The sequence below is a fragment of the Engraulis encrasicolus genome, chromosome 19, assembly GCF_034702125.1.
Source record: "Engraulis encrasicolus isolate BLACKSEA-1 chromosome 19, IST_EnEncr_1.0, whole genome shotgun sequence".
In the NCBI taxonomy this organism is placed as follows: Eukaryota; Metazoa; Chordata; class Actinopteri; order Clupeiformes; family Engraulidae; genus Engraulis; species Engraulis encrasicolus.
In genome coordinates this window covers 36,018,567-36,043,615 of record NC_085875.1, presented here as the reverse complement: position 1 = coordinate 36,043,615, position 25,049 = coordinate 36,018,567, and the positions used below count along the sequence as shown (strand labels likewise).

At 41.8% G+C, this 25,049-nt stretch overlaps 1 protein-coding gene across 1 annotated transcript in view; it reads left to right on the top strand.

Annotated features, from left to right (window-relative positions):
• The first annotated feature begins 1,314 nt into the window (after positions 1 to 1,314).
• LOC134435357 (otoferlin-like) overlaps positions 1,315 to 25,049 on the top strand; it is a 38,090-nt gene continuing 14,355 nt past the window's right edge. Inside the window, exons 1-24 of the mRNA XM_063184261.1 lie at positions 1,315 to 1,394; positions 1,769 to 1,877; positions 4,149 to 4,203; positions 4,657 to 4,788; positions 5,449 to 5,511; positions 5,606 to 5,690; positions 6,359 to 6,518; positions 6,898 to 7,084; positions 7,402 to 7,588; positions 8,046 to 8,269; positions 9,821 to 9,929; positions 10,322 to 10,511; positions 11,196 to 11,316; positions 17,195 to 17,295; positions 17,737 to 17,827; positions 18,391 to 18,507; positions 18,964 to 19,116; positions 19,550 to 19,739; positions 20,712 to 20,836; positions 21,503 to 21,637; positions 22,587 to 22,748; positions 23,487 to 23,606; positions 23,772 to 23,933; positions 24,645 to 24,807. Of these exons, the coding sequence (XP_063040331.1) occupies positions 1,346 to 1,394; positions 1,769 to 1,877; positions 4,149 to 4,203; positions 4,657 to 4,788; positions 5,449 to 5,511; positions 5,606 to 5,690; positions 6,359 to 6,518; positions 6,898 to 7,084; positions 7,402 to 7,588; positions 8,046 to 8,269; positions 9,821 to 9,929; positions 10,322 to 10,511; positions 11,196 to 11,316; positions 17,195 to 17,295; positions 17,737 to 17,827; positions 18,391 to 18,507; positions 18,964 to 19,116; positions 19,550 to 19,739; positions 20,712 to 20,836; positions 21,503 to 21,637; positions 22,587 to 22,748; positions 23,487 to 23,606; positions 23,772 to 23,933; positions 24,645 to 24,807 (3,190 nt within the window). The 5' untranslated portion in view covers positions 1,315 to 1,345. The remainder of the gene's footprint in view (positions 1,395 to 1,768; positions 1,878 to 4,148; positions 4,204 to 4,656; positions 4,789 to 5,448; positions 5,512 to 5,605; positions 5,691 to 6,358; positions 6,519 to 6,897; positions 7,085 to 7,401; positions 7,589 to 8,045; positions 8,270 to 9,820; positions 9,930 to 10,321; positions 10,512 to 11,195; positions 11,317 to 17,194; positions 17,296 to 17,736; positions 17,828 to 18,390; positions 18,508 to 18,963; positions 19,117 to 19,549; positions 19,740 to 20,711; positions 20,837 to 21,502; positions 21,638 to 22,586; positions 22,749 to 23,486; positions 23,607 to 23,771; positions 23,934 to 24,644; positions 24,808 to 25,049) is intronic.

The window sequence follows — 25,049 nt, the reverse complement described above, 5'->3', positions numbered from 1 at the left end:
TTCTTTGTTTGACTGATCAAGACGTTTCCATTTCCATTTCAAGTTTTCCTATGAAGCAGTGTACTTAGAGTTTAAAATGGCATGGAATGAATGATGCCCTTTGCCCTTTCTTATAGTGTTTGTTTCACCCTGGATGGGTAAAGTGAAATATTTATGCAATCTTAAAAAATAGCTTTGAAATGTATATCTGATGCTGTCGTGATGCTGTAAAAAGCTAATGGCCTTTGGTAGACGTAACTTCTTCCTGACCTCCCTGAGGAAAGCATATTTTTTGTTGCTGTTACTTGTATTATTACCAGGGAATAGTTGTTTTGAGATTATGTCTTCATCATTTTGAGGGCTTGTTATTTTCCCCTCATCATGCCTGTGAAACAGATAGGCTCCACTCCTATTGATAGATTAAGGTCACCCACTTGAATTATTAAGATCCCTTTTGAGGCCAAATGATTAAGGGATACGTGCGGCCATACCCGGCCCATACCCATTACACTAAACACCTCAAAGCATTATTTATTTATTTACTTCATGTGGCATTATTGAGTTTTTTAGATCTCACCATTAATATTATCAGTGTTGTGAAATTAAGCCCCCCTTTTTTCCCTCTCTTCATTATACATGCAAACCTGATATTTGACACCCATTGAATACATTCTGTATGATTGCTGCATGATCTGTGCATCACAGGACATCCACAAATGTAAAAATTTGCAGAATTTAAGTACTGCATTTTATCTGAAGGCACATTAAGAGAGATACGTTTTCTACATTGCTTAGTTAATACTTATTATTCTTTAGTTGAAAACCACCTGATGAATAACTATACATGTAATGCTATGTATGTCTACACCAGTCATGTTTGACATTATGTAGGCCTACCATCTTTTATTTAACGATGTGAAAGATTTTCCATTTCTCCACAACTTATCAATGTGAGGACATGGTTTTATGTTGTGGATGAAAGCAGATATACATCACCAAATTTCTGGCAAATACAAAGTCATGGAAATGAAAAACACGTTTTGCTTGTCCCAAGTACGGTACTATTTTCCATTTTCCTGATATGGAGTATGCTTAAAACATCTGAACAACTTCAGACGATTCTTTGTCAATGTGATGAGAAATTGTGTTGAGCGCCATCAGGGGGCTCCAGAGCTACACACACACACAGAGGTCTGGTAGGAAGCAGGGTAATGGGAAATGACAATCAATTGACACAAATAGAATAACTTCAATAGTAGGCTACTGTAAGTGTCTGTCCAATGTATGTATTGCCTGAAAGTGATGGTTTCCTCTGCCCCACTCTCCTACCTGTTCCTTCAGAGGTGAAACACAACTCCTGGCCACCATGAAGAAAGGAAAGTCAAAGTCCTCCAAAAACAAGGGTGAGAACCAAGGTGAGTGCCACAGAGGGGAGCCAGGCCCAGGTCACATAGTCTGGTGTCCTCCTGTGAACATTAGGATACAGCTGTGATGACTCCATGATTGTGAAGCCTTTACAATTAAGTTACAATTAAGATAAATACTTGCCTTACATGCACTGTAGGATGCAGAACCAGCATTTCTGATGTCATTGTAATAGATATTTTCAACATGCATAATATGCTGTATAATGCACAAAATATGCAGATTATGTGTTCACTTGTCATTTTTTCCCTTTAAATATCATTAGCAAGGGTTAATGCTCATTTTTTTCTTTTAGAAAGAAACTAGTTTTTTTCTTTGCAACATTTCAAGTCATGATTGTGTCTGTGCTGGTTGTAATGTCCAGATGAGCCTGCTGTGTTGGAGACAGAGGACCTGGGTCGCAAGATCCCCGATCCTGACACCATCTCCCTGGCCTCTGTCACCGCCGTCTGCACCAATGTCTCCAATAAAAGGCAAGACAGACCAATCACCAGTAACTGTGCTGTAGAATGAGTCCAAAAAAGGAAGGAAAAAGCAGAGGCACTCTGAGATTTGAGAAAAATATTTTAAAAGCCTTTAATTTAACATGGCAATTCTGTTTAAAAACACATGGGCCTACATGTTACGGCCATATTGGCCTGCCTGATGAAGGCCAATATGGCCGCAATGCATAGTCCCATGTGTTTTTGGCAGATGAGCACCTGGGCCTCGTTTCCGAAAGGGCCTTAAGTACTACTTAACGCTACGTGCTACTTAAGTTCACACGTAACACCATCGTAGAGCTCACGGAGCGTTTCCCAAAGCCAACTTAGCAAAGAACCATCGCAGGTTGACACGTAACTGTAAGAGCAATCCACGAGTGGTCTAGAGTAGTCTTAACGCGCTAAGATTGATCGTAGCGGCACGGCACAGTGGAGACACCCACAGGATATGAAGGGAAAAGAAGAAACCTGCGCATAAGATTGCTGTTTTAAGACGCGAGAGGCATGGCACAGTGGAGACACCCATAGGAAAAGAGGAAACTTGCGCTTCAAGTTGATGTTTTAAGACGGGAGTGTAGCCTAAATATCATGGCAGCACAGTTGACACTGCAACGAAAATAAGAAGGTAACATTAATTGTGGATGTGTAGGCCTATAAAATAAAAGTAATGTGTTTGGAAATATTTTACAGGTAGTAAAATAGTTCGACTGTGTTTGATAAACCTGGGCATAATTAAACTGTGATCAATCATAATTTGTGTGGGTGCTTCATGAACAAGAACAAGGCAAAATGAATAAGGGGCTTCTTCGGCGACCAGAGACAAGAGTGTTGATGTCGGAGGGCCACTTCCGAAACTTTATTTATTTTATATTTTTTTGAAGAAAAATGGTCAGCGAGTTGTTGCACCCTCTTTCATTTTCAAGTAGCCTACGAAAGGGAAGGCGACGCCGAAAATACATGATAGTTGTAGGCGAAGGGTAAGCTATGACAAAAATGATAAAATGATAAAAAGGCAGCGATGGGGATTCGTGTAGATTTTTTGTTTTAATAACAGCAGACTGCCGTGCAAAAATGTCCTCACAGTTGTGAAAGTCTTGAGCGTGCGGTACTTTGCGCACCGCTCACCACATGTGCCAAGCTCCTCTCCCTATTCCGACTCTAGTAGGCTAAGTAATAACAAAAAGGCAGCGAGGGGATATGTCAATTTTGATGGACATTGTTTTTCATAACAGCATGCTGACGTGCTCCCGACAGTTAGAAAGTCAAAGAATGCGCGCACATCAGTGGCACAGGTGCTGGACCAAACGTAAGATCACTGAAAAGAAAATAAAGGTCCGCAACACTGTAAATGCTCCCAGTAGATTTATTGGCACTGTGCTCCCGACAGTTGTCAAGCCTTGAACGCCTTGAGGTTGTAACTTTGCGCATCCCAATTTGGAACTCCAACTAGGCCAAGCCTACTTTTCTTCTTAAATATTAAGCTGCAGTAGCCAAGTGCACGCGCTTTATCTGGGTCTTAACGGCGTAGCTCATTATTGCCGTCAGTTGGGAGTTTTGCATGATTTCATTGTGTGTGTGCATTTTATTTCATTTGCCAACAATAACTCCTGTCGATAGTTGCAAACTGCTACAAATGTAGTCCCACCCTTATAGAAAACAACTTTTGATACTGACACACGCCTTATATTACATTTTGTAAATGGTTTAGCAGCAGATGACGGCGCAGTTCACTCCGAGTACACTTCAGCACCACATATGTGGACAGCGATCCTTAAGAGCGACGCTACGAATGATCTTAGAGGCTGTGCACGCGCGTTCATGTACGAGTGTCTTTGGGAAACAGTCGTAGGAAATCTAAGAACATTCGTAGGATCACTGGTTAACGACACACGTAAGGCTAAGAACCATCGTTATCAAGAAACGAGGCCCACCTGAGTCACATTGTTTGCACAGTCTCCTGACCGCTTCAAGCCCTTTATGCCTCTTTTCCACTGCCGGTTTTCTGGTAAGCCCACAGCACGCCATAGTGCGACTCGGTCACCACTTTTTGCTTTACGATTGAGCTGTGTCGTGCCTATTCGAAAAGCAAAAACTGGCGGCCGAGTCACGCTGTGTCGAGCTGTAGGCCTACCAGAAAAATGTCAGTGGAAAAGAGGCACTAGTGTCTTCTCACTCTGTAGAATGAAGAAGAATTATGAAGAATAATGACATCAAGTTCATCACTATAACAGTGCAACTTTGCTTTTCCCCAACATCATGCAGGTCTAAGCCCGACATTAAGATGGAGCCTGGTGCTGGGAGGCCCATAGACTTTCAAGTAAGCATTCTGTTATCTCCTCTTTACTTTTGGGCAGTGACATTCTGCACGCACACACCGAACTGCTGGAGGCAGAGGATTGCAGCACCACACTGCCCTCTGCTGGACATACGTACACACAAAGAGAACATGTGACAGAACACAAATCTTTTATTGGTTTTTATTATTTTGGTAGCCCTATCATACAGATGGGATCACCGGCTTCACAGTTTGCGGAAAAGTCCTAACTACAGCCTAACAACTCTTCTATGACGAGAGCCTGAAGTAGTTGCTAATGACATGGTCATTACCATTTAACTGACAATAAGGTTATCACAGAGGCTCTGTATGAAAAGGAGTTAACGGTGAAAATTGAGTATGTCCATTGCAGATGCGAGGAGGAGTGATTTTGTGTAAAAAACAACAAGTCAAGGAAACTAATGTTGTGTTTATCTGTCGTTTTTTTTCATACAGGTCAGTGTGACAGTCATTGAAGCCCGTCAACTGGTGGGCCTCAATATGGACCCTGTGGTGTGTGTGGAGATCGGAGATGACAAGAAGTACACCTCCATGAAGGAGTCCACCAACTGTCCATATTACAATGAGGTGACTTATATGGAATTCAATTCAATCAATTCAGTTCTTTATTTCAGACCCAAGGGGATCCATATCACATATAAAACCATCACAACACAGTAAAAAGAAGAAGCAGAAAAAAACAAAGAGCAAAACAAAACAAACAACAACAAAAAAACCCATAGATATTGCATGGCTCGTCTCAAATAAAGGCATGTTCACCAGTGACTCCATAAGTTTGAGAACAGTCTTACAGAGCTACGACCAGTACTAGCCAAAACAGCAACTAGATCATTCTGAGACTCAGATGCCCTGCACATAAATCTATACATCAAATTACGTAGCACAGCTGCGCAAGTAGGTACCCCAGCACTGACAAACATTTGACTTGTACAAGACCTTCTTGGGATTCTCAGCAGCAGTCTCATGCTGTCGTGATAGGCCACCATAAGTTTCCTAATGCTGCCTTGTTTGTATTGGCACCACAGGTGTGCAGTGTACATTGATGTGCAATCTCTGCACCATTGATTTCTCTAATTTCACTGCATGTTTTACGGGTACTTTGACATTTCTATGACAATGAAAAATAAAGCTCATTGTATCCTATATCCTTGAAACAATTTGGAAAATAACAGTTTCAATGCCATGTTCATTTTGTAACTCTGATCCTTTTTTGTCTGTACTTTCCAGTACTTTGTGTTTGACTTCCACGTCCCTCCCGACCAAATGTTTGATAAGATCCTGAAGATTTCGGTGAGTGTTTGACTCTTTTTTTTTTGTCGCTGTGGTTGAGATGAAATTCAGTCTAAATGTTCCTAAGGTTAACATAATACATTTCTTCCTTCAGGTCATTCACTCTAAGAACCTTCTGAGAAGTGGTACACTGGTCGGCGCGTTTAAGATGGATGTGGGCACCGTCTACTCACAGCCTGGTAAGATTGAAAGTGACACACAGGGGGCACAGTCTACTCACAGCCTGGTAAGACTGAAAGTGACACACAGGGTTGGACTGGCCATCTGACATAGTGGGCATTTCCCTGGTGGGCTCCCCACTGCCCACACCATCGTGGGCCCTTTCAGAAATGTTTAATTTAGAAATTATTTACATCATTTTTCGTTCTTTACATTTCTGAAATTAGGGGCGCACTAGAGTGTGGGGCCCACCGGTGAGTCAGTTCTGCATTGGTAATTATGAGGGGCCCTCTTTTTTTTTGTTTACATATTTTTAGGGGCTTTTATACCTTTATTTGATAGGACAGTCTGAGATGGTGACAGGAAGCGAGTGGGACAGAGAGACGGGGTGGGATTGGGAAATGACCCCGGCCGGACTCGAACCGGGGTCCCCGTGGGCATGCAAGTCCAAATGTGGGGTGCTCAGCGCGCTGTGCCACAGTGCCCCCCCCATGAGGGGCCCTTTTAAGCCAAAAGTGCCCGGGCCCTATTTCTCCCCCAGTCTAACCTTGGTGACACACACCATGGTCGTAAACACAAATCACAAATGAACACCAAGAAAATATGTAGCACAAATAAATCCATGAAGCACAAATAAATCCATGAAGCACAAATTAATCTATGGTTGTGTTGTTGCACCGATCCTCAGAGCATAACTTTTACCACAAGTGGGCCATCCTGTCTGATCCCGATGACATCACGGCGGGCCTGAAGGGTTATGTGAAGTGTGACATTGCCGTGGTTACCAAGGGAGACAACATCAAGACGCCCCACAAGTCTACTGAAACAGACGAGGATGACATTGAGGGGTAAGGCTGATCAAGTATTGTGCTGTAAAAAAGCAAAGCATACAGCCAGTGGCGAAAAACAGTGCCAGTTAAGTTTACTTCAGTCCACATAAACCAATATATAGAGTTTTTATTGAAAAGTGAAAGCTTTAATTGAAAGTGAAAGCCCAACTCCATCTCTCATTGTCAGTGTGACTCAGCACTACAAGTCTGATGCCCTAACCGCTAACCCATGACTGCATGCCCAAACATAGAGAAAAAGCAAATGACACAAGAGCTCAATGCAAATCAAGGAAAACTGTATTTAAAAAGCAGACAAAAGCAAAACCCAAAGACACAAGTGGGATACAGTTGGATAGTTCAACGAAAAAGCCAACACATTCCTTTCTCTTTTCCTCAGCAACCTTCTCCTGCCTGAGGGGGTGCCGGTGGAGAGAGCTTGGGCCAGATACTACGTGAAGATCTACCGGGCAGAGGGCCTGCCCAAGAGCAACACCAGCATCATGGCCAACGTCAAAAAGGCCATCATAGGAGAGAACAAAGACCTCCTGGATCCTTATGTCCAAGTGTTGTTTGCCGGACAGAAGGTACAACCCTTCACTGTGATGATACATTCTCTGACTTATCAAGAAGTGTTATTGAATAGCGGTGCAACAATCTGCATTTAGGATGATGAAAATGTGCCTGCTGATGATCTAATCAGAAAGGTGTTGCTTGCCTGATTTCAGTGATAAGACATCTAAACTGGATCCATTACAAATGATGTCTCATAATGTTGCCAAAACACTGGCTATATATTATTATGTTAATATGGCAAGCGTGCCAAATTACATTGTTGAGACTAGTGTCAAATCCACTTAGAAATGTGTATGTGCAATAACTCTATTTGTCATCGTTATTTCAGGGAAAGACTTCAGTGCAGAAGAGCAACTATGAGCCCATCTGGAACGAACAAATTTGCTTCACGGAAATGTTCCCACCTCTGTGCAGCAGAATGAAGGTCCAGATCCGTGACTCGGATAAAGTGAACGATGTGGCCATAGGAACACACTTCATTGACCTGAGAAATATTGCTAGCGAAGGTGACAATGGTAAGAAAATAAGTCGATGTCAGAAACACACTAACTTGCTCTGGGTGTCTTACTGACTTAATGTATGTTCATGATTCTTGAAAAAGGGTTGGGGAACCTTTTTCATTTGAAGGGCCACTTCATATTCCTCCAAGGGCCGTAACGGTCCTCCAAGGGTCGTACTACGAACACAGGGTTTCCCCCTGCACTTTAGGCCTATATTGAAGGACAGCTTTAAAACAGACCCCACCTTCTCTAGGTCCCCTGAAATTTAACTTAATTCTATTGCCAATGTAATTTCTAAGATTCCTTCACAAAACATGTCATATTTCATGTGAAGCTGCTTAGCATTAAAATAATTCCGGTGGGTTTCCTGCCTGAGCCATAGGTTCCCTACCCCTGCTTTATACAGTGTATAAGCTGTTTCCTTGAGCGTTTCCTTGTGTGCCCCCCCCCCCCCCCCCCAACCCCCTTCAAGGCTTCCTGCCCACCCTGGGTCCTGCCTGGGTGAACATGTATGGCTCCACCAGGAACTACACTCTGATGGACGAGTACCAGGACCTGAACGAGGGTCTGGGGGAGGGCGTGTCCTTCAGGGCTCGCCTGCTCATCAGCCTGGGCATGGAGCTCCTCGACACCGGGGCGCCCGACATCATGACCTCCACAGAGGTGCAGATGGAGGGAGTGCCCAAAATCGCTGAGGTGCGTCTGCTGCTCTCACATACAGCACAGTACAGTAGCCTTAGCCTGATAAACCAGCTTAAATGTTAGACTGGATGTGTAATTTAGTCTGGCCCCGATGAACGATACATCCAAAGATTGTTGTTGAGAACAACCCGTTTTTCAAACCGTGCCTGTGCCTATAGACCGGCGCTCTGACCAATCAGCGATCTTTCTCTTTGATGTGCTTTCCGGTTGATTGCTGGCTTTCCCAACGTTGCGAGCTTCGTCGTCACTCCCTCAAAACCTCGCCCGCTTTGATTCAAAACAAATTCAAAACACATCTCTGCGTTGTGATTGGTTCGCCAGATTCAGGGCAATGTGTTCAAAATGTTCGACCGATCCGAGGCCAGACCCACTCGCAGCCGAAAAATTTCGCCGTCCAGCGGGTGGCGCTGGTTTACTAGGCTACAGTAGCCTGGCTATTGCGCCCAGGTACGCCGACAGGGGGGACAAAGGGGTCTTGTGTCCCGGGCCTAGGGAGATGGGGGGGCCATAATTGGATCCACGTTACATTGTATGTATTGGGTTTGGGGCCCCTTCATGTGTCTCTGTCCCGGGCCCTGGCAAAGCTGTCAGTGGCCCTGATTGCGCCTACAAAAAGTTTGTTCATCCTTACAGACACCCAGGGCTCTAAATTAACACCAGCCAACCGTCCAAATGCTGGTGAAATTTCAGTTTGGCTGATACAAAAGACCATCTTACTAGCCTCTTTCACCCATTAATGAGTGTGTCTTTCGCTCGTAACATTAGCATCTACTCGCCATTTTGGCTAGTGATAGAAAAAAGTTCATGTAGAGCCCTGCAGACACCATGGCAACCTCTCACTGTCCAGCAATCTCTCACTCCCAGCTGTCCACAAAACAGCTAGAGGCTGCAGATGGAAGAAATATAGTCACCGTGGGGCTGTGAAAGGTGAATTATTGATCACCGTTGCTTTAAAAGGAATAGCTGTATTATTCATGCGGTGCTGGGAATTGTGTGGAGCTAGATTAGGTATGCACAGGTGACTTTGGGGCTCAGTAGGGGTGCCATAGATAGATAATCCTCTCTCAGACTTCAGCACAGCAGAGTTTGTAGTGTTAATTCAACATGTTGACTAGAGAGTTAGTTAGTGTTGAATTGCCATCCCAAAATATACTGTCAGTGGTGTCTTGTGGTATGGCCGGGTAAGGGAAATTAAATCAATTTAATTAAGGAGGCTACATTTGAGATATGCAGTAATCTGTTTGAATCATATATTTTGTTGGTAGTCTATAGGTAGCCTATAACTATTGTTAACACAACATTGTTAAATGAACAAGCATACGTTGCTGAATCTTAAAATACAAGCAAAACATTTCAGAGATGGTAATACAAATGTAAACGAATAAAGTAAGAAAAAGAATATAAAACATCCCCCACTATCTGACATGTTGCTATGCTATGAGGCCAACAAATTCTACTAATACACTAAAAAAATAATGCCGGTTTTTGTTCTCTGAATGGAATCAAACTGAGACACTGATTGGCTTTTCTATTTGTCCCGTATAGAATGCGACTGGAAAGGTGGAAGAATTCTTGCTGTTCGGGTCCTTCCTGGAAGCCACTATGATCGACAGGAAGATTGGTGACAAGCCAATCAACTTCGAGGTCACCATAGGTAGGTCTGGAGATGCCCCACCTTTTACATGACATTACATTACATTGCATTTCGCAGACGCGTTATAAACAAAGCGACATATAATCGAGGACATAATCATAACCTACAACAATAGCAGATACAAAGTGCACAGGAAACATACAGAACAACAAGAGCAGATGCCAAGAAGGGTAACTTTCAGAAAAGTAGAGTACACACACACATACACATCATGTCAAGAGTCTCAAGCATTAGTGTAGTGTAGTAGATAGTCAAAAAAAAGCTCTTTACTTGCTTCTTGAAAGCAAGTAAAGACCTCTTTTTTGACTATCTACCTATTTTTATTTCTCCAATTTATTCATATATTGCTGAACATTTGCTCTCACAATATTGTGGTTTATTTTTTTTGAAAGGTTACTATGGGAATGAGTTGGATGGGCAGATCAAACCAAAGTCTCGGAGGAAGAAAGGGAAAGGAGGGGATAGCGATGAAGAGGAGACAGAACTCATCCACGGGGACAGTGATGAAGAGATGATGGAGGACGATGGAGACCTGGAGTCCATTTCCACCACCCCACCCATGAAGCCCCTTATCACAGATAGGTAAAGAAATTCAAGGCAAACACAACATAACGTAACGTAATATAATGCAACACAACACAATACGTAAATCCAAACATCACTCAAATATTTGTACAATGCGGCGCTACCGTGGCACTAACGGTAGGGCACTCGTCTGCCACGTGGCTGACCTGGGTTCGATTAGGGCCTGGGCCCTTTGCTGACCCCTCCCCGTGTCTCTCTCCCCATTCACTTCCTGTCAGTGTCTTCACTATCCTATCGAATAAAGGAAAAAAGCCCAAAAATATTTTAAAAAATAAAAAATAAAAAATTAATATTTGTACATCGTGATGGTACATGGCACTAAAACCTTGTACATTATGTAGAGAGCAGAGAGAGGGTCCGATGCACTCTGAAGTGAAGTTAAAAGTCCTTTATTATTCTACGTTAAAAAACCTCTTAGAATAATAAAGGACTTTTAGCTTCACTTCAGAGTGCCTCGGACCCTCTCTCTGCTCTCTACATGTGTTACTGGACACCGATGAGCACCTGAAGTTTCTTAAAACCCACAGACGCTACTCTACCCCCTCTCTCTCTCTTTTATACATTATGTGTTTAGGAATCATTATCGAATAAAGGCAAAAAGCCCAAAAAAGTGATGAATAAATAAATATTTGTACAACGTGATGGTACATGGCACTAACACCTTGTACGTTATGTGTTTAGGAACTATTTCCATCTTCCCTACTTCGAGAGGAAGCCCTGCATCTACATCCGCAGCTGGTGGCCGGACCAGAGGAGACGCCTGTACAACTCCAACATCATAGACAACATAGCAGACAAACTGGTCAGACACACACACACACACACACACACACACACACACACACACACACACACACACACACACACACACACACACACACACACACACACACACACACAAGGCAAGGCAAGGCAAGGCAAGTTTATTTATATAGCGCATTTCATACACAGGTGCAACTCAATGTGCTTCACAAAGTTAACAAATGTAAATGAAAGGAAACAGGGAAGAAAGAAGGAAATGAATTAGAGTCAAAAAGCATTTAAAAACATTAAGATAAAACATAAGGTAAAAATAATAATAAAATAAAATAAAATAAAACAAATTAAATAAAAAATAAAAATAATAAGAATAAGTAATTTAAGCTAGGGGAAAGCATCTGAGAACAGCTTTGTCTTGAGTCTAGATTTAAAGCTATCAATAGTGGGTGCATTTTTATGTCATCTGGAAGCTGGTTCCAAAGCTTTGAAGCATAGAAGCTAAAGGCTGCCTCTCCACACTTTGTTTTGACTTTTGGAATCACCAGCAAATTCTTCTCTCCGTTGACCTTAGTGACCTAGTTGGTGCATACAGCTGAAACATATCCAGTAGATATGTGGGTCCCATTCCATTTAGTGATTTAAACACAAGTAGCATAGCCTTAAAATCAATTCTGTAGCTTACTGGGAGCCAATGCAGCGATCTTAAAATTGGAGTAATGTGGTCGAACTTCCTTGTCTTTGTAAGAACCCTTGCAGCTGCGTTTTGTACAAGTTGAAGCTGTTTAATGGTTTTATTGGGGAGGAGTAAAAAGACTGTTACAGTAATCAACTTTACTAGAAATAAAGGCATGTATTAGCTTCTCCAGATCATGTTTAGACATCAGGCCCCTAAATTTAGAGACGTTTTTATGTGATAAAATGCAGACTTAGTAATAGCTTTCATGTGACTGTTGAAGTTTAGGTCACTGTCAATGAGGACCCCAAGATTTTTAACTGTTTCCCTTGCTTTCAGTCCCTTCCGTTTCAAGGATAGTAGCAATCTTTTGTCTCTCCTCTCTTTTCCCAAATATAATTACTTCAGTTTTATCTGTGTTCAGCTGGAAATTGTGAGACATCCATTTGTTAATTTGGTCCATGCAATGATAGAGTGATTCAAGGGGGGTGTAGTCATTGGGGGACATAGATAAGTAGAGCTGGGTCCGCATAGCTATGGTAATTTATGGAGTTATTCTCGATAATGTGTCCCAGTGGCAACATATACAGATTGAACAGTAGTGGTCCCAGAATGGAGCCCTGGGGGACCCCACAATCCAGAGACATTGGTGATGAAGTATGTCTTCCAATGGCGACAAAAAAACTTCTTTGTTGTAAGTACGATTTTAACCAGTCGATCACTATGCCCGTAAAGCCAACCCAGTGTTCCAGTCTATGTAGTAGTATAGAATGATTAACTGTATCGAAAGCAGCACTCAAATCAAGAAGTACCAAGACGGATGATTTGCCAGCATCAGAATTCAATCTTATGTCATTCATAACTTTAATAAGAGCTGTTTCAGTGCTGTGGTAGGCACGGAAACCTGATTGAAACTTATCAAAATAGCTATTAGACATTAGAAAAGCAGTTAATTGGTTAAAAACAATTTTCTCTATTATTTTACCCATGAATGGTAAATTGGATATGGGCCTATAGTTGTTTAGTACCAGTGCATCCAGGTTGTTCTTTTTCAGTAAGGGTTTCACAACTGCTTCTTTCAGACAGCCTGGGAATATGCCTGTTTGTAGTGAGGTGTTGATGATCTGAAGTACATCTGATGATATTAGATTTAAGATGGATTTGAAGATGTCAGATGTAGAGGAGCTAAGACTTTGTACCGTTCTATTAAGAATGTCCACATCAACTAAATGAAAATTTCTCAAGAGGTTAGGATTTAACTTCACCGTAGCAAGCTGTCTGAATCTTGGGTCGGTTGCACATGTGTGAGTATGTTTGCACGTATTTTTTCAATCTTTCCTTTGAAAAAGGATGCGAACTCATTGCATTTGCTGACTGAGAGGAACTCAGAGGGCATTAGATTTGGGGGCCTTGCTAGCTTTTCCACAGTGCCAAACAGGACACGTGCATTATTAATATTTCTGTTAATTATGTCAGAGAAAAAAGATTGTCTAGCTTTAGAAATTTCTTGGTTGTATTTCGAGAGTGTGTGTTTATAGATTTGGTAGTGGACTTCAAGTTTGGATTTACGCCACTGTCTTTCAGCCCTCCTGCATTCTTGCTTTAGCAATATAACTGTGGGATTCTTTCTCCAAGGTGCTTTTTCACGTCCCACTGTTTTGATTTTTTCGGGGGCAATAACATCCATAATACGGGTCATCCTTTGAATTAAAATTAACCATGAGATCATCTGCACTCTCTGAGGTTGACTTGGATCTCTGAAAGTGCTTGCTGAAAGAGTGAGGCTGTCTCACAGTTGATTATACGTTTTTTGACTGTAACAGATTTCCTTTTGAACATGAGGGTACATAGAAACATCAGAAAAAATGCAGTAATGGTCAGAAAAGCCATAGTCTTTGACAACTAGCACAAGCATTAAGGCCTTTTGTTATTATTAGGTCTAAAGTGTGACCTTGGTTGTGTGTTGGTCCTGTTACATGCTGTGTGAGGCTAAAAAAATGTCCAATAAGACTTAAAAATTCCTTAAGCATAGACATTCTCTAAGTCGTCCACGTAAAAATTAAAATCGCCTGCTATAAACAAGCTATCATAGTCCACACAAACATTCGACAACAGCTCACCAAATTCCTCTAAGAAGAGTGGTGCAGAAAGTCTTGGAGGTCTGTAAATAGTCAATAACAGTATGTCAGAAGAACATTTTAGAACTGCAGCTAAGTATTCAAAAGATGAAAATTCACCTAGTGATGTCTTTTGACATTGAAACAGTGCCTTGAAAATAATGGCTATCCCCCCTCCCTGTTTATTCTGCCTTTCTGTACTAATGAAATTAAAGTGTGACGGAGTTGCTTCTATAAGTGTGATAGAGCTAGTGGATTTTTCCAGCCATGTTTCAGTTAAAAATAAAAAATCAAGGTTGTGGGTACAGATAAACTCATTGACAACCAAAAGGCATGTTTCCTTAGAGATCTTACTATTCTGTAAAGCTAATTTAGCATTGAGCATTGGAGGCATATCCACTGTGGTAGTGAGTTTTTTTGGGACAAGTCTGAGATTTCCCATGCTTGCCGTCTTGGGGGAATGTATGCGTGTCCTCAAGAGACCTCGTTTTGTTGTTAGAACTGGAATAAGATTGTCCACGGGTCCCCTTATCTGCTTATTTTCAAAACAAACTGTTACTATGTGGGTAGGGACCCAGTTGATATCAGACTGTGCTTTCAACCATGTCATCCTCACTGATACTACTGTACTCCAGAGCACAGACAGGTGGTTGTGGGGCCTTGCCTTTTTTGGGTGCAGTCATGGATGGAAGTATCCTTTTAGATTTTGGGGGTAGAATGAGGTTGACCTTGAGAATATCCGCATAGGAGGCTTGTAGGAATGTCTGGGGGTAGAAAAGGTAGATCTGGCATAGGGGAGTAGTCTCGCCATAGTTTCTGGAAAATCTCAGTCTGGGAGATGAAGATGGTGTTTCGTCGTTCCGGGAAGGTTGTGATTCCATTGGTGATTGCATTTTTGTCGCCGTTGCCAGGGCTTGCTGGTGGCTGCGTTTCGCCACATCTGGGGGGTGAGTTTGGTTTTGAGGAAACCACATTTCCTATTTCCTGTGTGGACAGTCGCTTTTTGGCAGACCTGTGAGGTGGAATTGGTGATGCCAATGGCATTTTGCCAGTCCGACAAGGAGGTGAACACTTGATCTCCGGCGAGCGGCTTGCTGCCAGTTTCTGTGACAGATCTTCCAGCTGTTCCGAAAGCTGGTTCAGTTTGTGGCGAGTTCTGTGTGTTCCGTTGTTTTCCACTTGAGCAGAGAGGGACTTGGCTACGTCATCTGTGTGTGTGCTTTCGCCAGTCTGTGGCTCAGTTTGCACACTTACAGGCACAGAGGGCTTGTTGAAATGCCCCTGTGTCTGAGTGGATACAGATACAGGCCGCTTATCAGCGCCCAAGGTCTCAATGCTGTAAACCAACTGGTCTGTCAGCACTTTGGCGCCGGTCCAACTCAGTTCTGCACTGTTTTTTTTTAAAAGTACAGTGCGTCTCCAGAAAACGGTCGAAATTGTCAACAAAGCTGATACCGTTGGATCTGCATGTCCTTGACAGCCATGTGTTTAAGCAATTTAATCTCGAAAACGCAAAGTCGCGATAGCATGGTGCTGGTATTTGGCCCGCTGATGAAGAATGGAATTTTCAGATCTTTTTAGAGTTGAAAATAAGTCATTAAAATCCTTTTTGACAGTTATTTGCTCTTTGAACAGATCCGCTGCCCACAGTGAACAACAAGGCGATCAATAGATCTGTGGTCAGACACCAATTGTGGGATACTGTCCTTGGTCTCACGTACGGATGCATGGGGCAGACAGGACACTTTTAAAAAGTTCCATTTTCCGATATTTTTCACACTCAGATCACCAACAACAAGTGTTTGTAGGAGAGGCAGGCAGCTGCCGTCTAACTTTGTTCTTGTTATTCCAATGCGGTGTACGTTCAGTTTTTATTCTGGGAGCAACTGGTTCCACTTGTTCAAGGCACTCAAATCGATTTTGAAGTTTTATGGGCTGCCCTGAAAAAGTTGGTCTGGCAGCAGCAGACCGCACTGGTGTTGAAGTTAGTATTTTATCTCTGTTTTTGGGTCGAGCCCCTTTGCTTTCCCAATAGTGAGTAGGCCTACTCACATTTTGCTTTGCGAAGCTTTTGCCAGGTGTTTCGTCCAGCGTCACAAATGTCACATCAGCCGGTCGTTGGTCCGCTTTTGCATTTGCGGCACCTGTTTCAGGACTTCCTTCAGTCTTTGATAGGCGATCACCCAGTAAGGATTCCAGGGCAGAAATCCGTTGTTCCAGCAGTATCCATTTGGACTGTCGTTGTCGCATTTTGTTATTGTTTCAGCTCGGCAATTGTTTTGACTTCTAGGTTCTCTTGTGAAAAACACTAATGTATGAATAAAATCCTCTGTTGTTCTTCTCTAAACTTGTTAAAAACTGTGTATATGGCAAATAAAATCCAAGATATAGTGTGAAAAAAAAGAAAAAAAAAGTAAAGAAATTGAAGTTAGGCAGGAGCAAAGCAGAAAAGCGACCTACTCGCTTGAGTAGGAGGAGCAGACGTAGTGATCACGGTGTGCTTTGGCCTGTGGTGTCTGATCATAGACAACATAGCAGACAAACTGGTCAGCCATTTGCTCAGAAGTCATTCCTTCTTACCTTACTACCTTAAGCTTGTGAACAACAAGTGAACTTGGTTATTACTAGTATGGCTATATCATATGGCTAAATTAGAACTGCTGAAAAAGGTAGGCCTGCACACTGCCGATCAGCTCCAAAAACAAACTTTATTATTTTAAAAGCAACGTTTCGATCACGCTGGATCTTCAACTGTCTGACTTTTTTGTCTGGCGCCTGCAACAAGTGTTTTTGGATGTGCGCACCCTACCCAAAACTACTAAATTAGAACTGCCCCAACAGTATCTTGTTTTAAAAAGAAATTAAAAACGGCTTTATTATCCTCTGCCTGATCTAACTGATAGTTAGCTCATTTTCTTCTATATACAGTATAACACAATATGGATTCTTTTTCTTCTCTTTTCTTTTACTCTACTCTTTGAATGACAAGTATGTATGATAATGTGCTATACAAGTCATTGTGATTGATTGATTGATTGATTGATTGATTGATTGATTGATTGATTGATTGATTGATTGATTGATTGATTGATTGATGGCAAGTGATGAATTATGTGTCTTTTGCGTAACAGGAAGAGGGCCTGAATGATGTGCAGGAGGTGATCAAGACGGAGAAGGCCTACCCAGAGCGGCGCCTCAGAGGAGTTCTGGAGGAGCTGAGCAATGGCTGCAGGTCTGGATACTGACATTGAGATACACTAATCTACTACATCTACCGAATTTGTGTCTCTATCTGTCAATCACGCCCACTACTTGGGGGCTGTTTCCACGTTGCCAGATATTTTTAAATGTGGGTATTTTTTTCTCCTGTTTAGGTGGAAACGCAACATGGGGATAAAAATAAAAACTCCTTTGTAACAAATGCGTTTTAGCCCCCTAAATGGGATATTTTTAAAGCTGGATTTTTGATATCTGGATTTTAAAGCTCTGGCTACGTGAAGATGGAAGGCCAAAACCAATGCATTTTCAAAAATAGCAGGCTACGTTGAAACAGCTACTCAAATTTTTTTTAGAAACCTTCCAACCAAAACTCACAGTATAATCCTCCAGAGATACTGTATGTTCTGTAATAACACCCGTCTGTCTCACTGCTTTGCTTGAATCTCCCATTTAGTCAGTTCCTCAGCCTGGCCAATAAGGACCAGAATCAGGCTGGCAAGACAAAGTTGGATCGGGAGAGACTCAAGACCTGCCTGAGGGAGATGGTGAGAGCCCCAAAATAGATTTTTAAAGAGACCACCCCCCCCAAAAAAAGGGAAAAAAAACTTTTTGTTTTCAGTGTACTCCCATTCAGCTGACAATGTAATGCTCTATCTGTAGTACTAATAACTGTGAAAGTGATTGCAAATGTATAAAGAAAAGATGATTAGTGTTCAATAAGGTATTTTTACTCTCAAGTCTTGGGTTTGTCTTTTGTTTCAGACAGTTTTATCCTTTTCCAGATATGATTCTATATTGTAACTTTCATCAGATGATCACATGGATGTTGATGCTTGACATTCTTTAAAATCAGCCGATGTTGTGAAGGTGTGACCTCCCCGTCAAGTTGGTCACACCTCCTGCTGTTAGAGTTGTCCACTTAAGATGGTACTCCAGGTGTGGGACAGCATGTACAGTCCCTTATCCCTGTTAATGGTTTTTGGGCTGCACGTTATGAATTCTATTTTTACATGTCTAAAACAAAAGAAAAAGCTTCAGACTTGATCTAACAGTCAGGCGTAATGAACGTAACACATCTCTTTCTTCCGCTCCTCTGCCTTTATAACAGGAATCCATGGGGCAGCAGGCGAAGACTATTCGCTCCCAGGTCAAGAAGAACACAGTGAAAGACAAGCTCAAGCTGGTCCAAGTCTTCCTGCAGAAGTTGAGATTCTTGGCAGTGGAGGTATGTTTCACTGAAGAAGACAAAAAGAAATCAACTTCTTGTAATGATACTATTTTGTTGTTATTCACATATTACCTAGTGTCCCAACTTCAATGGAGTTTGTACATGTATCAACATGTAATGTAAAGTGCACTACACTTACCTAACCCTAACTCTCAGAAAATAGTACGTACAGTGCAAGTACTTAATGGTACATGCTGTTGCACTCTTTTTTTAGACTCTACTAAATTCATGTAACAGAGACTTTTAAATATGGAAGTGTATAACCCTGGGACATTTAAATAGGACCTCTGACCTCACTAATTGGACTGGCATATCACTGTGTTTATTTTATTTTCAATGGACTGGCAGTAACGTTTTGTTTTTGTTTATTTGTTAGATTTTTTGTATGTGTATGTGTGTTAGTGTTGCATAAAATATGGAAGTGTATCCAACTTTTTTGTCATCTGCTCTTAGCCACAACACAGTGTCCCGGACATCTACATCTGGATGTTGAGCAACAATAAGCGCATTGCATACGCACGAGTAGGCTGCAAGGACATACTGTACTCGCCTGTGGAGGAGGAGAGAGGAAAAGACTGTGCTAAAGTCAAGACCATCTTCTTCAAGGTGATTATTTGTTATAAGTGTATTTTTGGGGCTTTTTGGCCTTTATTATTACAGGACAGTATGAGAGTAGACTAGGTAGACTAGAGAGTAGAGTAGGAAACGATCGGGAGATCGAGATCGAGAGATGGGGCAGGGCTGGAAAATGACCCCGGTCGGACTCGAACCAGGGTCCCCGTGGGCATGCAAGCCCAAACATGGGGGGCTTAGTTCTTCAGGGTGATTCTGCATGTCATCACCCTTTGACAACTTTTGGGCCAACTGAACTTTGAATGCCAACAACACGGAACAGGTTTCCTGGTCTTTGACAAACTCAATTAGGCCCGAAATCAATAACCATCACAGTAACTAATACAGTACAAATGTTGTTTTAATAACAAATGCTTTGACTCGATATCCACACTCAGACATATATCTGTTTCTCTTTTGTCTCCAGTTGCCTGGAAAGAAGGGCTTTGGCTCGGCCGGCTGGACGGTGCAGTCCAAGACGGAGATGTACCTGTGGCTTGGCCTGAGTCGCCAGCGTAAGGACTACCTGGCCGGGCTGCCCAACGGCTTTGAGGAGGCCAAGCTGACTGTGGGCCCAGGCATGCAGGCCGCCCCTCCCATCAGCCTGGTCTACACGAGTAAGCCGTCAAGCATCCAAACACAAATACATCATTTTTATTTACAATTGTTATCTTTATTTTATTTTATTTCTTATTTACCTTACCATCTTTGATATTATTTTTTATTTTCACCTTTATTCCAGCCAGGTCACGTTCTCTTGGTGACGCAACACCTTCTGCGTTGCTTCTAGTCAGGCCAAGAGCAATGAAAATATTGTTTCTGATTTCCTGAAAAATCGGGAACTCCACCCACTTTGTCAGTCACCAGTCAACCAGTAGCAAACCTAGGGAGGCGTTTCAACCATGCCGTTTGGGAAACATTAATTGTTATGCTCTTGGTCGGACCAAGTCTCGAAGAGATTTGAAAGTCGATGGTAATCAGGCTACCTTTATTTAGTACATAATATACCGGTCTATGGCATTCTTGTTTAACAACTTTGATTAGAATGAAAAATAATCTGTTTGTTAAAGTCTGCACCATCACCTCAAATGAGCCAAGCCTATGCCTTGTATAAGTCACTAAATGGCTCAGGCCCTAAATATATTGAAAATATGCTTGACTAATACCATCCTAATAGATTCAGAATCTCCTCTACTGGTTGTGCCAAGGGTCAGGTCGAAACAGGGTGAAATTGCATTTAGTCATCATGCTGCAAAATGCTGGAACCAACTTCCTGTCCAAATTAGAACTGCCCTAACAGTATCTTGTTTTAAAATGAAATTGAAAACAGCTTTATTCTCATCTGCCTTTAGTGATAGTTAATTACATACAATCTATAACTCAATATAGTTTCTTATTTTTCCTCTCTTTTCTCTACTCCTAAGCACATTGAATGACATTCATGTTAATAATATGCTTTGCAAGTAAGTTTGAGTGATTGATTGATTGATTGATTGATTGATTGATTGATTGATTGATTGATTGATTGATTGATTGATTGATTGATTGATTGATTGATTAATTGATTGATTGTGTCTCCCGGGCCTCAGTGAAGCAGCAGTTCCAGCTGAGGGCGCACATGTACCAGGCCCGCAGCCTCTTCGCCGCAGACAGTACCGGTCTCTCCGACCCCTTCGCCAGGGTCTTCTTCTCCACCCACACCCAGGTCACAGAGGTAAGGAAGGGGCACATTACTGTCAGCCAGGACATACGGTAAAGACAATGGGACTGGCAAATTCATGGATGTCATGTCATATGAAGTATGGGCACTTGGATACTTTCAACAGTATATTATATTATATTATATTATATTATATTATATTATATTATATTATATTATATTATATTATATTATATTACATTACATTACATTTTATTATATTATATTATATTATATTATATTATATTATATTATATTATATTATATTATATTATATTATATTATATATCCATTCCTATACAGTAAGGGCACTTGGACACTTTCAACATTACATTACATTTAGCTGACACTTTTATCCAAAGCAGCTTACAAACATAATCAATGCCACACAACATTTGCAGAAGTATATACTGAAGTACTTCTGCCTCTTTGAGATGATTGATCATTGCCAACTTTGTGAGTGTGTGATACATTTTAGGAGGGGAAAGGAATGGCTTGAAAGCTTAAGCTTCAGTAGTTTGTGATGAGTGCTGAGTGTGTGTCTCTGTGACTGCCTGGTGTAGGTCCTAAATGTAGTTTGTGATGAGTGCTGAGCGTGTGTCTCTGTGACTGCCTCGTGTAGGTCCTAAATGTAGTTTGTGATGAGTGCTGAGCGTGTGCCTCTGTGACTGCCTGGTGTAGGTCCTGAATGAGACACTCTGCCCCACCTGGGACCAGCTGCTGGTGTTTGATCATGTGGAGCTTTATGGAGAAGCTGGCGAGCTGAGGGATGACCCACCCATCATCGTCATAGAGATCTATGATCAAGACGCTATGGTATGTTCATGACGACTTGTAGTATATGACGTGCAATGAAATCTGAAAACTTTCACTGAAAACCCATACACAGTAAATTTTAGTAAAATCTGCTGTGTAACTGTTTTTCCCTTTCTTGTGCTATTTGAATGAGCAGTTTGCAATATACAGTGGCCTCAGCTTGTATTTTGATCAATTTCCTTAAATTGTGCCTTATGGTACATGCTGATCTTGCTTTTACTCTTTTTCATGTGTGTACACAGTCATTGTGAAAGCTAGACAGTACATGCAAGATAAAGTTGCTATTTCCCATTGAGACTATTTTGGTCAGCTGCAAATGCCTTTCTACAGGACCAGATTTTTCATCTTTTATCTGTGACAAGTGGATGTCACCATCTGCTGCATTCTTTCAAGAACACAGCACACATTTTTTCGCCATCAACTAAGCAAATCAAAAGAGTTTGCTGAAAGTACCAATGATAATGTACTTCAAAGAACTACGCAGCTTAACAGAAATCTGCAGTATGAGAAAGAAGATGTGTTTTGGACCATGGCCGTGTTTATTTTTTAGAACTGAGATTGAATAATGAGCACATAAGGTCTGGCCTTAAAGGTGCACTGTGTAATATGTTAAGCGGTTTCTTTCTAGAATACATGCTGCCCCTTCACAACTGTTACCTTTTCCATGAATACTTACCACCACCATGAGATTTTAAATATTCAATATGACTGGGAAAAATGCAAATGAAATAGGCATTTTTAGCAGCAAAACTTACTGTACTTTGGTACAATAATACAATTAATAAATTTTAGTTAATTATTTAGTAAATACTCATGAAAAGATCAAATGTGGGAATAGGCAGCACAGTTTCAGTGAGCAACATACCTGTAGTTGCAATATCTGCTCTGGCCACCATCCTACACAGTGCACCTTTAACGGAATGTTGCTATCAATGTTCTGGTTCCACAGGGCAAAGCTGAGTTCATGGGAAGGACGTTCGCTAAGCCCATAACCAAGATGTCGGATGAGTACTACGGACCCCCACGATTCCCACCCCAGCTGGAGTACTATCAGATCTACAGAGGCAACTGCACAGCAGGAGAGATGCTCGCCGCCTTTGAACTTCTGCAGGTGAAACTGAGATCATACACACACATAGATAGACACACGCCCACACAGACAGACAGACACACACCCACAGATACCTTTTTTTTTACATCAGTCTGCAAAGGACTGGATATAGCTTCACACAGACTAGCTTAAATAATTTACATCCCTTGTATGTTGAAGTTAAAGTTCTGCAGGTGATACTGAGATCATACACACATAGACAGACACAAGCCCACACAGATACATACGAACACTCAATATTTTATTACGCAGTTGCAAACTGTTTTGAAATTGTTGAGTGAATTGATGTCTCAGCTCCCCATTTCTTTACTTCAGTCTGCAAAGGACTGGAGATAGTTTCACATAGACTAGCTTAAATAATTAGACATGGTCCAATTTACTTCCCTTGTATGTTCAAGATAAACTTTGCATTTGAAACCAAACGACTGATAAACAAGCAAACAAACAAACACACCAACAAACAAGCAAGCACAATGATTAAAAAACGATTAAACCTAGCCAAGGCTCTAAATCAACACCCATCAACTGGCCAAATGCTGGTGAAAATTCAGTTTGGCGAGGAGAAAAGAAAGCTGACCAGCCACTTTGACCCATTAGTGAATGTATGTTTGGCTAGTAAGATTAATGTCTACTAGCCATTTTGGCTAGTGATGAAAAAAGTTAATTTAGAGCCCTGAACCTAGCATTACGTTTCAAGCAGAAACACTAAACGGCTGCGTGTTGCTGTGTCTGTTGCAGATTGGTCCTGGTGGTAAATCGGAGCTGCCTCCTATTGACGGCCCCACTGAGCTGGACCGTGGGCCCATCCTCCCCGTCCCCATCGGCATCCGTCCTGTCCTCAGCAAGTACCGCATCGAGGTGACCAACTGACATTGTGACCTGCCAAATGACAACAACTTCATCATTTTTTGTAGCTGTGATACTGCCAATACACATCACAGACACTGTATAAAGTAGTATCAACATTGTCCATCTTATCTTGCGATATGAAGTCCTTTTTTATTACCTTTGTTTGGACCACAGGTGCTGTTCTGGGGCTTGCGTGACCTGAAGAGGATTAACTTGGCCCAGGTGGACAGACCAAGAGTGGACATCGAGTGCGCTGGAAAGGGGGTGCAGTCCGCCCTCATTCAGAACTACAAGAAAAACCCCAACTTCAGCACTCTGGTGAAATGGTTTGAAGTGGTAAGCCGCTATCACTAACAGTTGAAGGTGAAGATTGTTGTGCACATCCCAGGAAAAGGTGCAGGGTAAAGACTGACTGTAGTTTCGGAGTGAGAGGTCCGCACACTTAAAATCCTTTTTGTTTTCTTTTATTATATCTTGGCTGGATTGATGAAGACTGTTGAAGTCGAAACGTAATCCAGCCAAGAAATTATGTGTTAATTAAAGTAAAAGAGCCACAATTTCAATGCATCCAGAGAATTTAAATAAAGGTTCAAATCCAAATTAAAAATCAAATCAGCATAGACAGAGGAATAAAAATGGCTCATTGCCTAATTAGTACATTTTTAAGAGCCCATAGCAATACGACCACTCCAGAGGCAAGGGATACACAATCTCTCATCTCAGCCATAGTGGACGAGTAGTCCAGGGCCCTCACCAGTGAATCCCAATTGGGAAACTCCAACTCCCATTGTCATTGTGACACAGCACTCCACAGCATACAAGTGTTCACTGCACACTGCACACAACAAAATTGCATTTATGCCTCACCCGTGCAAGGGGGCAGCCCCCAATGGCGCCCCAAATGAGCATTGCAGCGGATACCTCAGTCATGGAGGAGGATGTGGGAGAGTACTGGTTAATTACTCCCCCCACTAACCTGGCAGGTCGGGAGTCGAAGTCTGACGCCCTAGCCACTTACCCATAACTGCCCAATCTCCTGCTCCACAGGACCTGCCAGAGAATGAGCTGCTTCACCCTCCCCTCAACATCCGTGTGGTGGACTGCCGTGCCTTCGGCCGCTACACCCTGGTGGGCTCCAACGCCGTCACCACCCTCCGCAAGTTCATCTACCGACCCTCAGACAAGCACGCCAACAACTACTCAACAACAGGTACATCATTCCCTGCAGAGAAAAACATCAGTACCGGTATGTTGATAACATCACTTCTACTAAAAGGCCTAGTCTGTTATGGCTTCATTTAAAAAAAAAAAATCCAAAATGTTTAATAACGTCTATTAGAAATTCCGTTACAGCCCTAGAAATATATACTGTATATATAATATATATATATATATATATATATGTATATATTTATATGTAGATATATATTTATTTATCACAATATACATTAT